Source organism: Hyla sarda, chromosome 11 (assembly GCF_029499605.1).
Source record: "Hyla sarda isolate aHylSar1 chromosome 11, aHylSar1.hap1, whole genome shotgun sequence".
NCBI classification, from domain to species: domain Eukaryota; kingdom Metazoa; phylum Chordata; class Amphibia; order Anura; family Hylidae; genus Hyla; species Hyla sarda.
The window spans coordinates 45,739,071-45,753,803 of NC_079199.1; the positions used below are offsets into that span (position 1 = coordinate 45,739,071).

The 14,733-nt window shown below is 40.2% G+C and overlaps 2 protein-coding genes across 8 annotated transcripts in view; one reads left to right on the top strand and one right to left on the bottom strand.

Annotated features, from left to right (window-relative positions):
* The window catches only part of SYNE2 (spectrin repeat containing nuclear envelope protein 2), a 355,793-nt gene that overhangs the window by 338,214 nt on the left and 2,846 nt on the right, over window positions 1-14,733 (top strand). For 4 of the 7 annotated variants that reach the window (XM_056546593.1, XM_056546588.1, XM_056546589.1 and 1 more), the window contains 10 exons: window positions 645-827; window positions 1,097-1,234; window positions 1,586-1,780; window positions 2,129-2,408; window positions 2,526-2,594; window positions 3,293-3,390; window positions 3,523-3,643; window positions 4,549-4,760; window positions 5,391-5,591; window positions 9,885-10,013. In XM_056546593.1, the coding sequence (XP_056402568.1) occupies window positions 645-827; window positions 1,097-1,234; window positions 1,586-1,780; window positions 2,129-2,408; window positions 2,526-2,594; window positions 3,293-3,390; window positions 3,523-3,643; window positions 4,549-4,760; window positions 5,391-5,591; window positions 9,885-10,013 (1,626 nt within the window). The remainder of the gene's footprint in view (window positions 1-644; window positions 828-1,096; window positions 1,235-1,585; window positions 1,781-2,128; window positions 2,409-2,525; window positions 2,595-3,292; window positions 3,391-3,522; window positions 3,644-4,548; window positions 4,761-5,390; window positions 5,592-9,884; window positions 10,014-14,733) is intronic. The other 3 variants (XM_056546590.1, XM_056546591.1, XM_056546592.1) reach the window with 3 other exon arrangements.
* The window catches only part of ESR2 (estrogen receptor 2), a 196,711-nt gene that overhangs the window by 26,197 nt on the left and 155,781 nt on the right, over window positions 1-14,733 (bottom strand). The window lies entirely within an intron of this gene.

Here is a 14,733-nt window from a genome sequence, read left to right on the forward strand (position 1 = left end):
TGAGGAAGCAGAGTTAAATGTCCAAATCAAAATACACCTTTGCCTGTGTAACAGTGGCCCACCTAACAGCTATACCTGTGTTAAAATGATAGTTAAAAAAACACAAAATCTACAGAGCAGACAACTTAAAGGGAACAAAGGTAATGGCCCCAATGTGTCTCATTTCTGCATGACTGTTTTTATTGCCCAGTTGTCTACAGAAATGCTGGAAACACATATCCATGTTCTTACCCAAGATTCTCCAAAATAAACATACACCGGAATAAGAAGTAGTAGAGGTGCAGTTAGTAGAATTTATGTCCTCCATTTTATCTACAGGAAAACAAAAAGCTGACGTATATGCTTTTGTGAACAATCCATAAGGGTTTATTTTTAAAGGGGATGTCCAGCCATAAGGTTTTGTTTTAAAGGGGATGTCCAGGATCTGAATTAGCTTTCTCCAAAACAGTGCCACATCTGTCTATAAGTTGTATCTAGTATTGCAGCTTATCCCTATTCTAAAGAATATAGCTGAACTGGAATACCAAATGCAACCCATCTGGTGCCATTTTTAGGAAGCAGTTTCTCTTTTCTGACCTAAAAATCCATTAAATAAAATAATTTCTTAAGCAAAAATGTTATAATTTTTTTCTGAATAATTTTAGGCATTCCAGAGGCAGATCCATGAGCGTCTCACTCATCTAGAGCTGATCAACAAGCAGTACAGAAGGCTTGCTCGAGAGAACCGCACTGATGCAGCCAGCAGACTAAAGCAGATGGTACATGAAGGAAATCGGAGGTGGGATCAACTTCAGAAGAGGGTGACTTCAATTCTGAGGAGACTCAAGGTAAGATGGAGGACATGGTCAGTACACTACTTATTTTAGTTAGTGTGGAATGTAGGCCATTGTTCTATATTGTAGCCTGTAAAGGTGGACATCGCTCAACTCCCAAGATGTGCAACTTGATGCATCTAGAATTGTCTTTTCAAAAGTATCCACCTTTGTAAAACATGTCACTGTTTGTTCTTGTTTAATTCTTATGTATTTAGTGTTAGTGTAGAGTATTTAGTGTTGTGTAGCATTTTTCTTTAAGTTCTTTCGTTATTCTTATTTAGCACTTTACCAGCCAAAGAGAAGACTTTGAGGGGACAAGAGATTGCATCCTCGTATGGCTCACAGAAATGGACTTGCAGCTTACAAATGTAGAACACTTCTCGGAAAGTGATATTGAGGAGAAAATGCAACAGTTAATAGTAAGTATCAAAAATCCAGATTGGGGTTGTGTCTTCCTACTCTTTATCCACACATTTTTATATGGTAAAGGTAATGGCTCAAACATATGCAACTGTATGCCATATCATCCATAGACTCCCATTGTAAAGAGAAAAAAATATATCTTTATATTATGTGAATAACTATGTTTTTTTGCAGTAACATAAAAAGCCATACAGATGTATACGACAAAAGGACACTCTTGCCCCTGGACACATTTGGCAGTTTTAGGCTGTGAAAACTGTTTAATATATAAAGATGTTGTTGGGGGTAAAGTTTGGGTTTACTATTGGGTTTTCATGTCTCACTGTGGACTCTGTCTCATCCTTCAGGGCTTCAAACAAGAAATAACACTAAACGCCAATAAAATTGATCAGCTGATCGTTTTTGGGGAGCAATTGATTCAGAAAAGTGAAGCTATGGATGCTGTGGTCATTGAGGATGAACTGGAGGAGATTCATAGATATTGTCAAGAAGTTTTTGGTCGGGTATATAGATTCCATGAAAGGCTGACGTCAAGAAATTTGGTAAGAAACCTTACTTAAAGTGGTGTTTTGGTCATCTATACCCACAATCTTCTTTTATAAGTACATAATACCCCATCTTACATCCTATGTTGAGTTCAGTGAATCTACAAGATATGCTTAACAAGATGAATCGACTATTAAATTAGTGTAGTAAAAATTGTTCCAGTTTCCAGGAAAAATCTGGAATAAGACAGATCACCGTCTCATTCCTGACACTTTTGGAGCATCTGAATACCATCAGAATACCAAATAACAAGACTAGATCGATTGTCTATTGAATAAATTTGAGTTTGGTAAATCTTACTGTAAATTCACTCAATTCTAATCTTATATTATCTTCACTTGAAGAATTTAGAAGAAGAGCGAGAGACATCAGAGAATGATACAGATGGGGAAGATTCAAGAGAGATCCGGAACTCCTCATGGCCCTCCACAATACCAGATGTTGAGACATCCCACCCATCACTTAACCATCTAATGCCCCCAACACTCCCACATGAGAGATCTGGTCGAGAGACTCCTGTCAGCGTTGACTCCATCCCCCTGGAATGGGATCCTACCGTAGATGTTGGAGGATCTTCCATGCATGAGAATGAGGAGGAAGGAGCCTACTACAACCCCTTATCAGGTAAACTTATTTTTATTTTGCGTTGCTCTTTGCAATCTAAATTTTGTTTTTGCTTCTTTTTCTCCAGTTTCACATGAACTATCATGTGAGGAAACAAATAACATTATTTTCTTTCAGATGTAGAAATTGCTGAAAGCTCTGAAGACTATTTTAAAAAGACAAAAAAAACTGTCCGAGCATCTTCTGGTAGGCCCCTGCCCCATGCATGTGTCTCATACTGGCACCATTGCTGTGATGCACGCTTATTTTCACCACTCATGTTCCCTCATTTGCGACGTTTCCTCTATTGCTTTGTGTGAGCGCCATATTTCCCAAACCATGGACATCTCATTGTGGTTGCGCACTTTAATGATGACCCAGAGGAGTTTCATTCAGTGATTTGGGATGTTTGGTCATGTGCTTGGGATATATGGAAATTAAGGATTTTAGTTTCTCTTCTGGCTACGTCTTACTAAGAGGAGGTTCTTGTATTTTTCCCATTAAACCAATGAGCATACACAATGGAGGACCATTTGTGTATATAGTCTTGTTGATTGAGACTTCTGCATTATATATGTCTTCTGTACAAAATGATACTACTTGGCTTTATAATACTATATCTGTGTTTTTTTTTGTGTGCATGGGCATTTCACAATGTTACTTTTACTTGCTAAGCCAAACCCCATACTTATCATCAATACTACCGATCTAACCTATTTACATTGCCTTTTCTGGATATTATATAACTTTTCCATATCTTGCATCTATGTCCTTATTTTTAAGTTATTGCTGGTAAGTTTAAGTTGTATTAGGTGCCTATGAGAAATCTTATACAATTTTCATGATGGCACCACCACAGATATTTGTCAGGTATTTCGTCTAAGTTGTTTGTGTAACCCTTACAGGGAAATCAGACTTGGAGACTCTGTCATGGCATTCTCCAGACAAACATGTATCCACTGCAAAAATGGAGTTTAAAGAAGATAACAAGGTGAAGAGACATGTGAGTGCCACACCAGGAAGCAGCACTTTGTTAGATCGGTCTTCTATAAGTTCCGAATTTCAAAGATGTTGGTAATGATGAACTTAACTGGTGCAGCGACCATTTACATATAACATTTGTTCATTTTTTTAGAGTGCACAAGAAGCTATTTCAAGTCATTCTGGAGATATTGACTCTAGAACACTAGACTCTGCCAGTGAAGAACTGGAGGACAAAGGACTTAAAGGAATGAAAAGTCCTGAAACACATTCAGGTACCTTATCAGACTATATGTCGCAGTTTACAATGGCCATGAACAAACCTATAGCCTTATTTTCCTTGATACCCATTGCTCGACTAGTCCCACCATTTATCTAGTGTTCTTCTGATGTATATAGGCACCTTACATCAATTCAGACATTGCACAAATGCGCAATTTATCCCTTTTAATCTTTTTTGTCTTTGATTTTTATTTTTTTTCTTTATATGACAAATAAAATTGAGAAATTATATATGTAAATTGTGCGTCCCACGTCACTATTCTCTATATGACCTTAAGGCAACTGTCTGCAGCAGGAGCCTCCCCCCTTTGCAGTAAGACGCACAAAGATTTTTAGCCCTGCCCTACTGAAAATAGAAAAATTTATTTTCTGAAGGATTTCTACAAGACTGCTGAAGAATCCTGCAGACTGATAAACAGTGGGTGCAAGGTTATCCCATTTAAATCTGTCATTCATCCCTAGGTTGTGTTCACCTTGAGTCATTTAAGTATTTCCTTCTAGATTGTTCAGCAAGCATTTTGTATGAAAATAAAATCAGAGATATTGAAGTTTTAACAGTAAAAGAATGTTAAGGTTTTGCAAGGCTCAAAATGTGTTAAAATTCTGCATTCATAAGTCCTATTTAATAATAAATAAATAAAAAATAAAAATAAAAAAAAGCGTAACAAAACATTATACAATAAAATCCACCTGCATAAATGTATATCCTCAGGTTACCCTTGTGTAGTTCATCACTTTCTAAGAAAAGTTGTTGAAACACTCGAACAATTACAAGACACTCAGTAGGTTAACAAAACCTAGATTTGGCTATATTCTACCTTGATATGTTACAGTACACCTTGATTTACAACTAGGCTTACACAATAAACAATTTGTGCCTTCTTTGTTTTCTGTTAAGGTGTCATTGAGCGTTGGGAGATTATTCATGCACAAGCCTTGAGCAACGAGCACTCTAAGAAGCAAAGCCTCCACCGGTGGCAACAACTTAATTCTGACTTGGATGATATAACACTATGGTTGGATAAAACTGAAGTAGAGCTTGAGCATGCCAAAAGTCTGAAGCCATCCACTACCATCCAAGAACTGGAACAAAAAGTGAAAATGCTTAAGGTATGTAGTCTAGCCTATATGGTATTAAGGGTTTTTAAGGATTACAAAAAATAGGGTCTCCTTTTTGTTTTCCAAAATAAATTCACCATTTGTGCATGGGATGAGTCTGGTATTGCAGCTTGTTCCCATTCACTTGAACTTCAATGCTTGGAATAGCCAATGAACAAGGGGAGTGCTGATTCTGGAAAAATAGGACTCTTATTCTAACCTTAGACACCCAGTTGAAGGGGTGGTCCAATCAATAACATAGGCTATAGAAAAATGTATGCGCTGTGCTCCAGTTGCAGAGATACCTCTTCATCTTGAGAATGAGGGTCTGTAGTCTCCCATTGGAGCAGCAGTCAGGCATGCACACTGTCCATGGAACTTTTGAATATAGCTAGGTAACTGCTATACTGCTATCTCCAGAAGTCTCACAGGTAATTAATGGAAAGGCACATTCCTTTTACATGTTAGATGATCCTATAACAAAATAATTTATTCAAAAGCCATGCTCAGATTTCCTTTATTTTTTTTCCAGCAAATGGTAGAATTCAATAATATATTATTGTGCTGTTATATGGCTACTGTAATCTAGCTGTAATACTGCTATTTATGATTTAATATATTTCACAATAACTGTCCATCTAGGATATGTTGGAAGCTTTTGATAATTATAAAGCCCGGGTTATATCTGCAAACCTGAACAGTAAGGAGTTCCAATCGGAAGATGAGATGGAATCGAGGGATGTCCTCAATAGACTCCACATGGTGAATATGTGCTGGGAGCGAGCTTGCCGTGAACAGGACACTTGGAAAGAGAGCTTGCAAAGTGACCTGCTACACTGCGAGGTAAGTGTAATTCTCCTTTAGAAAGTCATTACCACCATTTGGCTAGTTATTATGCTACTCTTTATTAGATTAATTTAAAAATCACCGCAAAAAAAGGAAAAGGTGCTCCCTAAGTGTGTGAAATCATAAACAAAAAAAAGGGGGTGTGCCTTATATGCTCCACGCAGTCCACCAGCTTTCTGCTATAGTAGTCTGCTACCTGTGAGCATACACAGAAAAAAACTTATCTCTCAACGCGTTTCTGCTGACTTTGCCGTCAGCTTCTTCAGGAGAGAATTTTTGGCACCAGGTAGTCCGCTATTTTACAGACAGCCTGTTATGGGGTCACTCTGAGGTGACCCTAATACTTTCTGAAGTACCGTGACGGGATTATGTTATAGAATACGAATGATTGCACAAAGCCCATGTAAACATATCATTTGATGTAAACAAGAAAAGATATTGCACTTTGTAACAAGTATTGCACATATCCCTGTGCCAATCAGATACTCTTTAACCTATATTGCACATAATCCCTATTGCCGTAGCCCTTTAGCACAACACAATTAGCATTGCAAGCAGCTCATTTCTTAGCACGTAGTCTCTTATGCCCGGGTGTCTGGGCGCATATTACCTATATTGCGCTCAGTACCACGGGCTACTCACGGTTCCTAAAGTATGGAGCTGTGAAGTCTGGTGTCTCCATTCCACGCTGTGTCAGCTCATGGATTCACTGCGGCGCGCGCCCTTTATGCGCGCCTCTGCCCGGCGTCTTACCTCATCAGAATGCGATCCCTGTATGCGCTCCACCGGTGACGACTTCCGGTTTTCACGCTGGGATCAGCTGATCTGGCCAGCGCCGTCATCGCTACTGACACAACCCGCGCCGCGCAAAAGACGTGTCCTGGCCACCACTGTAAACAAATGCCTGTTGCCAGACTGCGCATGCGTGTTTAGCGCTGGCGTTACTTAGTTACTTTCGGCCGAAGTTCCACTTATAGTCTTAACTCTTCCATCGCCAGTGTACATTAAGCGATATCTTTTAGAGGTATAAAACCTGGATAGACTGCTTTTGCAGAAAGAGACGAAATGGATCTATGAATTGGACAGTTTGGCCCCAAAGGGCATTAATGAAAATATTAATTTTACATGTTTCATCTAGATAGGATAGTTGGCTATGGGGGATGTTAGGTGTACCGCTGTAGGAAGTTAGGGAAGCCGTAGAGGGCTTACAGGAGTTAGAAAGTGGTTAGTATTCTTTTTTTAGCAGGGACTCTAGGAATTAATAGGGCGTAGGTTCCAGTGTTCGACCGTCCTTTTTAGGACGACCACCCCATCTAGGCATAGGGCCCTAGAGATCAGGGTTAACCAGGGTGTAATAGACTAGCCCCCCTCCCAACGCTATAGCCCTGTCACCCTAATGTCACTTAGTATCAGGGAGGCTAGCTAGAGCGGTGGTGCCGAAATGAGCTCACCTGTACACGTCACCCCATTAGGATAGGATCTTATTTACCTATTTATTATTCTGTCTATTTATATTATATATTTTCTATCTATCAATATGTATGTAGTCTCCGTATGTATTAATTAGTATTCGGGTGAGCCGTTTTCAGGTTTTATACCTCTAAAAGATATCGCTTAATGTACACTGGCGATGGAAGAGTTAAGACTATAAGTGGAACTTCGGCCGAAAGTAACTAAGTAACGCCAGCGCTAAACACGCATGCGCAGTCTGGCAACAGGCATTTGTTTACAGCGGTTGCCAGGACACGTCTTTTGTGTGTCGCGGGGCGTGTCAGTAGCGATGACGGCGCTGGCCAGATCAGCTGATCCCAGCTCGAAAACCGGAAGTAGTCACCGGTGGAGCGCATACAGGGATCGCGTTCTGATGAGGTAAGACGCCGGGCGGCGGCTTGCATAAAGGGCACGTGCCGCAGTGAATCCATGAGCTGACACAGCATGGAATGGAGACACCAGACTTCACAGCTCCATACTTTAGGGACCGTGAGTAGCCCGTGGTACTGAGCGCAATATAGGTAATATGCGCCCAGACACCCGGGCATTACAGGCTATGTGCTAAGAAATGAGCTGCTTGCAATGCTAATTGTGTTTACATGGGCTACGGCAATAGGGATTATGTGCAATATAGGTTAAAGAGTATCTGATTGGCACAGGGATATGTGCAATACTTGTTACAAAGTGCAATATCTTTTCTTGTTTACATCAAATGATATGTTTACATGGGCTATGTGCAATCATTCATATTCTATAACATAATCCCGTCACGGTACTTCCCAAAGTATTAGGGTCACCTCAGAATGATCCCATAACAGGCTGTCTGTAAAAAAGCAGACTACCCAGTGCCAAAAATTGTATCCTGAAGAAGCTGACGGCAAAGTCAGTAGAAACGCGTTGAGAGATACGTTTTTTTCTGTGTATGCTCACAGGTAGCAGACTACTGTAGCAGAAAGCTGGTGGACTGCGTGGAGCATATAAGGCACCCCCCCCCCCCCCTTTTTTTTTTTTGTTTATGATTTCACACACTTAGGGAGCACCTTTTCCTTTTTTTTGTGGTGATTTTTAAATGAATCTAATAAAGAGTAAATTTTAGGCACTTCTACAATTTGTTTTTTGATCTGCCAATAAGTATCTTTATCAAGCTTATGGTAATCTTTACATTATCCTATATTTTGCTAGTTATTATGCTAGGCACATGGGGCAGATATAACCATATGTGCCCAGGTGAAGCAGGCTTTGACAGATGAATCATGTCGTAGAGCTTTTGAGAAACTCTTCCACAAGTTAGCATGTAATATAAATGTTGCTATGTGTGCATTATGGTAACTTTGTAATAGACATATCCAGGACTAGAGCTGAGAGAATCTACAGTGAGCTTCACCAAACCTAAGTCATACGAGTCGTCAACGTATTGTTAGTCATTCTGTGTGTCAAGACTGGGACCATAAAGTGGAAAGCAATGAGGAATTTGTGCAGTTAGGCTGGGTTCACACCATGTTTTTGCAATACAGTTCCCGTATCAGGTTTTTTATTAAAAAAAACGGATTCCTCAAAACCGGACTAAACTGTATCAAACCGTGTGTACAAATTTTAATTCGTATACGGTTTGAAAAATAATGCCCGGTTGCATCTGTTTATACGTTTCAATATGGTTTTTCACTCGGACTAAAAACAGTGATAGGCTATGGTTTCGGCTACATGAAAAAAACGGACAAAACCGTACAGGATGCAAAACGGACACAACCGGATGCATCTTTTGGAATATGGTATTCAATGGAGAGTCAATGCATACGGTTTTCAAATTGATTGCAAAAACGTGGTGTGAATCCAGCCTGAGAAAGATTTGTCAAACCCAAATCTAGTGAATCAATTGTCGATTAATTTGGTCTTGTAGAAAGTGTTCCTTTTTTTCCCAACTGTTCAGTTTTCCTTGAAATGTCTGGAATGACAGTCGGAACACTTGAGAAACAGAATTGCTTTAACTAGACTAAATGAATGGACAGCTGATTCGTAATATTTGGGTTCAAATCTTACTATAAACTTGCTCAGTTCTATCCAGAATATGTGTTACATAGAAAGAAAGAAAATACATTAAAGGGGTACTTGACTGGAAAACTTTTATTTTTATTTTTTTATCAACTGGTGCCAGAAAGTTAAACAGATTTGAAAATGACTTCTATTAAAAAATCCCAATCCTTCCAGTACTTATCAGCTTCTGTATACTACAGAGGAAGTTCATTTATTTTTTAATTTCCTTTCTGTCTGACCACAGTGCTCTCTGCTGACATCTCTGTCCATGTCAGGAACTGTCCAGAGCAAGAGAGGATTGCTATGGGGATTTTCTCCTACTCTGGACAGTTCCTGACATGGACAGAGGTGTCAGCAGAGAGCACTGTGGTCCGGCAGAAAGGAAATTCAAAAAGAGAAGAATTTCCTGTGGATTATACAGCAGATGATAAGTACTGGAAGGATCGTGATTTTTTAATAGAAGTCATTTACAAATCTGTTTAACTTTCTAGCGCCAGTTGATCTAAAAGAAAATTGTTTTCCAATGGAGTACCCCTTTAAGGAATGCTTCATTGTAGGCCATATTAAACAGATATTCTATATACTGATAAGACAGAATCTATAAACACTCCCATGTGCTGCCATTCTGGTCCATGTACATGTCATTTAGAGTTTACCTGTCAGACTAAAGGTAACAAAAGTATCTTGCATTGTGGCTTTACTACATCTGTAGGTGCTCTAGTGTGACCTTGGTCAATTTTTGTGCATACATTACATGTCATTGTGTAGGAATTCCACGAAAGGAGCCATCAGTTGCTGTTGTGGTTGACTGAAGCTGAAGAACGTAGACTGAAATACCGTGTGACAGATAGCAGAGAAGACCCCCATGTCTTGCTAGAGAGTCAGAAGAATCTAATGGTAAGATTCCTTGTAGCAGAAGAATAAATCCAAACATTAGATTTTTCCCTAAAGGTATTTTGTGCTGTATAAGGTTTGTGTGCGATTCTCAAAGTGCAGCCAGAGCTGGCGAGATGAATGTGCCAACCCCATTACTAGATGACACATGAGAAGATTAAGTCTTTAATAAGCTTTGTAATCGTATAAGAGTAATAAGTGTCAGGTCATGCTGGAATAGATGTAATCTCTTACGTACACGGTAAGTCCTACAGACTGATCAGTACTAGTACTTCTACAGAAGGAGCTGGTGACAGGAGAAGACTTCAGCTATGGTCTTTACTGCTCATACTGGATGTAGGGAGACGCATATGCACATTGATGGCTGACATTTGCAGGGTTCACATTTAGTCTATTACAGACACAAGTATCCATCCGACCATAGATCTGCTGACTTGAACTGGAAGAGGTGGGAGGGAGTTGTCAAGTACAACTGATATATAAAGCGGACAATGTAGTACATTTTTTATTTTATTTTACAGTGTTGTATTTGAGTAAATGGTTTCATGTAAAATAAAGATGTATACAAAAGAACAAGATGGCTTGCATTATATAGCAGTGAATAGTACTATGTTGTAATAAATAGCAATATAGTGATGATGAATTGAAAGCAATGGATAGCATACACAATAGCTGACACTCTAGGCTAAATAGCATCAGATGTAACTGTATATAGTATTTAGTTTCAATATAGCATCTAAAATGTATAAGCATAAAACTCTCTGCTGAGATAATGGGATGCCTATATCAATCGATTAATAAAAGGATTATATTTTTTATTAACATAATCTATATCTTAAAATACAGGGACTAAATGATTGCAGTAAATATATCTAAAATCCCTACTATAAGCAAAAAAAAAAAAAAAAAAAAAAAATATATATATATACCAAAAAACAAAGAGAGCGGCACTCCAAGTACGTGTAACCCCGTGCGGGTGTATTTATTCACACATCTGTAGCAAAGCGCTTTTGCGCTTTTCTACAGATGTGTGAATAAATACACCCGCACGGGGTTACACGTACTTGGAGTGCCGCTCTCTTTGTTTTTTGGTGAATTACGTGGGGTCTGAGTCGGACCCTGGAGCTGAGCACCCAACAGGATCTGGAATCCTTGGCAACAGCCACGCATGGTGCTTCTTCATTTGGAGATATATATATATATATATATATATATATATATATATATATATATCTCTAATATATATATATATATATATATATATCACAGGTATCCCCACTTGTCTTTTAAGAAGTTGCATATAATAGAATAGTCTATACAGGGATGTGATCTTTAATCCTGACTAGCTGTACAAGATATCTGTCCAGAGGAAAAGTCGCCCAGTTGCCCATAGCAACCAATCCGATTGCTTCTTTAATTTTGCAGAGGCCTAAAAATGAAAGAAGAAATCTGATTGGTTGCCATGGTCAACTTTTCCTCTGCACAGGTTTTGACAAATCTCCCCCAAAGTGCTTTTGTACATGACTGATCTTAAATAATGGGTCAGGCTACTTATGGTCTCTTTCTGTTTTTCTGTCTGTCGGGAGCTGTAGATGCTCACATATCCAGCCGGGGCTCTGCTGTGCTTTGAGGTGCACAGTGGTGCTTTCTGGCACTGTGGAGGTTACGGACCCATGTGGAGAAGATGGCTATTTACGATTGATGCCGGTGTAGTGCCATATTTTGTTTTGCCATGGAATGCATTACATGACTCGGCACTTTCCCGTGCTGGACTAAGACCGCTCCATTGGCTGACATGCGCACACCGCCCCCTACCATTGGTTCCTGGGGGGCTGGGGGGGGGGGGGGGGGGTTTGCACGTGTGTGTAAGATGCCAGCCGCTGCGCTCAACTTATGATGCCCACTACACCGGCTCTTCTTCCCTGTGCATGAGGTTTAATGAGAGAACAGGAATTGTTGTGGCCTGCAGTATGTCGGAGAGCGCTGTCTTGTGTCCCATCATTCTTGTGCCCCCGCCGCCCCGGCCCGGCCCCATTGCCTCCCCCATCCCCGGTTTTATAATTACCTGTTCCCCGGGTCCACTCTACATCTGGCTCCTGTGGCGTCCTCCTGAACTGTCACTGTGCGCACTGACGGTCACGCACAGCGTAACGCAGCAGGAGCAAGAAGCAGCGTGGGCCCCGAGAACAGGTAATTATGGGTCGAGTCGGGGGGGGGGGGGGGGTCACGGTGCGGTGGGGGTGGTACGGGGGGCGGGGCATTATTGGCTTATCGGCAAGGTAATTGCCGATACCAATAATGCCCCAAATCGTGATTATCGGCCGATATCGGCCATACCGATAATCGGTCGATCCCTAATCTATATACATATACAGTGGTCCCTCAACATATGATATTAATTGGTTCCAGGAGAACCATCATATGTTGAAACCATCATATGTCGAGTACATATGTCTATGTAAAAATGGTAATTGGTTCTGGGGCCTCGGAATCATTGTATGTTGAATACATATCTCTATGGGAAACTGCTAATTGGTTCTGGGATGACCATTGTTTGAGGAGTGTATGGGGAGTGTTTAACAAACCAGGGTGCCATTGACTGTCTGGGCATGCTGGGAGTTATAGTTTTGCAACAGCTGGAGGCACACTGATAGGGAAACATTGATGTATGGGGTGTATTGTGTGTATATGTATTGTATGTGATGTGTGACATCGCATACAGTACTGTACAGTTCTTTAAATACCTTCAGGGGGGACAGAATGTCCTCCATTACGATCCTGCTGACTACAGCTCTATAGGAAAGGAAGGGGAGGGCAGCCAGCAGCTCATTGGATGCCTGCAGCAAGATGCTGCAGGCTATTGGCTATGGATGCACTGGGGGGGCGGGGCTTACACAGAGCTCACAGTGGAAGCCTGCGTGAGTTAGCAGGACAGCATGTGAGTAACAGGAGGCAGAACGGGGCACATTAAACAACTGTCAGTTGCTGAAGTTGTCAGCGCTGTCAGATAGCTGTTTGTACGATGGACCCGACACACAGCAGCATCATATGTCGATGCTGCCTTCAACATACGATGGGCTCTGAGAGGCCATCATATGTTGAAATGATCATATGTCGGGGCCATCATAAGTCAGAGGGTCAATGTATTATGGTACTCGGCATACAGAAAGACCACAAGAGACACTGAGTATACTGACCACTTATCTCACAATTAGTCAAGTACAAAAGTACTATCCGTACATAGCGGGACACTGCATATAGGAGGTACTGTTAGGGCAGTGAGTTACAGTACTATATCTTGTACAGTAAAATAGGATTGAAGATCGCATCTCTGTACAGACTATTCTATTATATGGAACTTTTTACGAAAAGACAAGTGGGGATCCCTGTGATGTATAATTTTTTTCAGCGTATCTTTATTTTGTTTGCTTTATAGGAAACTTTATAGGTATTTCAGATATATTTACTGCAATGATTTAGTCCATGTATTTTCCCGTTCATAGATTCTTTTAATATTAAACATATCAATCCACTGATATATGTATTACATTATTGTTTCAGCATAGATTATTATAATTATACATTATAAATACTATATAGTTTCATCTTTTCTATTTAACCTAAAGTGCCAGCTCTTTTATATGCTACATATTGATAAGTCATTATCAATATATAATGCTATTTATTACCACATAGTGCCATCCATTGCTATATACAGCTGTTTAGCCTAGAACGTCAGCCCTCTTATTCATCTGCTCAATCTGTGTTACACATCATGAGTTTTAATGTGTTTTTGGGAATATATATATATATATATATACATACCACAGGGCCCTTAAATGTCTTGGATTTATTTATACAATGGTCCCTCAAGTTTACAATATTAACTGGTTCCAGGACGACCATTGTATGTTGAAACCATTGTATGTTGAGACCATAACTCTATAGAAACCTGGTAATTGGTTCTGAAGCCCCAAAATGTCATCCAAAAATAGGAAAATGCAAGGAATAAAGAAAAATAAGTCGATAACTATTATAGATAAAACAAATCCTTACATATGAAAGTAAGAAAAATCTGCTGGAAACTGTAAATCACTATGTCAGTGTTTGCCAACCAGGGTGCCTCCAGCTGTTGCAAAACTTTGCCAACGGCTGTCCGGGCATGCTGGGAGTTGTAGTTTTGCAACAGCTGGAGGCACCCCGGTTGGGAAACAATGGTTTAAGTAGAGGACAGGAGCTTCTTCAGGGTCCTATACAGTACACACTGTGTTCCAAATGGAGCCGCCCTTACTTGGTGTCCAAAAGGAGCAGCTAACCCTGGCACAGGTAAAGAGTACAAAACTTGTAGTTCCTCCCTATACTGTAGGGGGCTCTACCAGACAGCCAGTCAGTGCATGCACTTCAGTAATACAGGTGATTTACCAGTGAATGCCCATTTTGATTGGTCGGTTCTTCCAGCCAATGACATGTTTCACAGATCTGGACTGTCTGTACATTGTATGTTGAGTCTGGTTTGAAGTTACAATGGTCCAGAAAAAAACATTGTATGTTGAAACTATTGTATGTTGAGGCCATTGTAAGTTGAGGGATCACTGTACTACTTTCTGTGGCAGAACACCTTTTGTCTCTTAGTTCAAGTGCAAACGCCTTTTTATATGGTGTGCCACCAGCAGTGCCAGTATCCTGTTTTCTGTATTGGTAGATATTTTAGAATGATTTCATA